The 1,848-nt window shown below is 57.8% G+C and overlaps 1 protein-coding gene across 1 annotated transcript in view; it reads left to right on the forward strand.

Moving 5' to 3' along the window:
- LOC103768589 (vasoactive intestinal polypeptide receptor 1-like) overlaps positions 1–190 on the forward strand; it is a gene marked incomplete at its 5' end in the record, with an annotated part of 8,522 nt that extends 8,332 nt beyond the window's left edge. Inside the window, one exon of the mRNA XM_008935741.1 lies at positions 62–190. Coding sequence (XP_008933989.1) covers positions 62–154 — 93 coding nt within the window. The remainder of the gene's footprint in view (positions 1–61) is intronic.
- Positions 191–1,848: the final 1,658 nt, after the last annotated feature.

The raw sequence follows: 1,848 nt of genomic DNA on the forward strand, positions 1-1,848 counted from the left end.
CACTGCAAGCGGGTGCTGGGGGTGCCCGGGGTGCCAGCACAGCTCCCTGGTGTGGGTCCAGGTGCAGGCTGAGATCAAGAGGAACTGGGGCAAGTGGCAGTCGTCCATGGAGAGCAACGTCTTCAACCTGGTGACCCAAGACTTCACCGCGTGACGGGGACGGTGCCGGGGGGAAGTGTTTCCCTGAGCATGGGGAGGGTGGGGCAGAGCGGGTGCTGGGGGTGCCCGGGGTGCCAGCACAGCTCCCTGGTGTGGGTCCAGGTGCAGGCTGAGATCAAGAGGAACTGGGGCAAGTGGCAGTCGTCCATGGAGAGCAACGTCTTCAACCTGGTGACCCAAGACTTCACCGCGTGACGGGGACGGTGCCGGGGGGAAGTGTTTCCCTGAGCATGGGGAGGGTGGGGCAGCTCCAGGGCCACGCTCCCAGAAACGCAATAAAAAGGATTTTGTAGGTTCTGGGTCTGGCCCCCTCAGAGGTCGGTGGGAGAAGGCTCTGCCTGCTCGGCTGTTGGCAGCTCTCGTGGATCCACGACGGTGCCTCACCTGCCCAAAGCTCCCTTCACAGCTTGGCCAGTGTTTTAGGCAAAGAGAAGGGAGCTTCTCCACCTTTCCTGCCCCAGGGCTGGGTAGGAAACACCACTATCATCTCGGAAGGGACAGCTGCCATTTTTCCTGTGGCATTGGAGTGAAAACTGAAGTGGCCCCGGTGCTGAGGGTTCCTTCTTTGATTTACAAACCCATTTCCCATATGGGAAGATGCCTAAACACAGCCCCAGGAGCTGTTCTGGGAGGGGGAGAGGCAGGCACAAAGGCAGCCAGAACCTGACAGCTCTCTAGGTGAGATTCCTGATGGTCTCATGACTCAAATCCTCCCTGGCTTTCCAAAATGTCTCCTTTTCTCCTGTCCCTGTTGCTTCAGCTGTGAGCTCTGCGAGCAGTGGGACCTGCTTGTGTTTACTGGGGACTCCTTTGCCTGGGACTAGCCAGGGGTTTGCCAATAAAATCTTGTTCTGAAATCCAGCACCACTTTGCAGAGGTTTGTTTTGCTCTCCCAACCCAAAGGGCTCTGTACCAGGCTTGCTGGAAGGTGGACACCCTGCCCATGTCTGTAAGGCTTGGAAATGTCCCCTGGGAGAGAAATAATCTGCTCTCTCTCTGCCTGGGGAAGCAGCCAGGCCATGGAGAGGAGGTGGAGGAGAAAGGTGAGGAAGAGCACAAGGTGGGTGCATCACAGGCTGTCCCAGAGGTGCCGGGGTGCTGTGTCCCCTCCAGGACAGAGCTGCCACCACCACAGCACAGCCTGGCCCTCTTCACCCCACAAGCATCCTTCGCCCACCCTGCACTGAGCTGCCTTGGCAAGCACTGTCTCCAGGAGCCTCAGATGCCTTTTCCCCAACCCCTCTTGTCTCTCCTGGCCTCTCCCAGCCACACCACGGTCCTGAGACCTGAGCCACCTACATCCCTCCTTAAATAAAACCCACTTGTGTCCTCTCCAGACCACAGGATCTCCAGAGATCCCGTCTGATCTCACAAAGAGGCGCTGGGAGGGAGACTTGATTGGAGATGAGGTGGAAGATGTTCCATTAAACAGCCTCCTGGGCCAGCAGCATCCTGCATCAGTGGCCAGGAAGCCTCCAGAGGAGCACGGCAGCTGTCAGGTAAACATCAGCCTGTAGCCATGAAGAGCCCTCAGGTGAATAAGCATCTCCCTCTCTCATTAGTGAGGAAGAGGCTGTTTCAGCAGGGATGGGAGGCAGACAGCAGCAGATTGCACCAGGGCTGGGGAGGCTCAGTGGGAATCTCACAGTTATCAGGGAATCCTAGAATAGTTTAGGTGGGAAGGGACCT

The sequence above is a fragment of the Merops nubicus genome, unplaced genomic scaffold, assembly GCF_000691845.1.
Source record: "Merops nubicus isolate BGI_N331 unplaced genomic scaffold, ASM69184v1 scaffold13012, whole genome shotgun sequence".
NCBI classification, from domain to species: domain Eukaryota; kingdom Metazoa; phylum Chordata; class Aves; order Coraciiformes; family Meropidae; genus Merops; species Merops nubicus.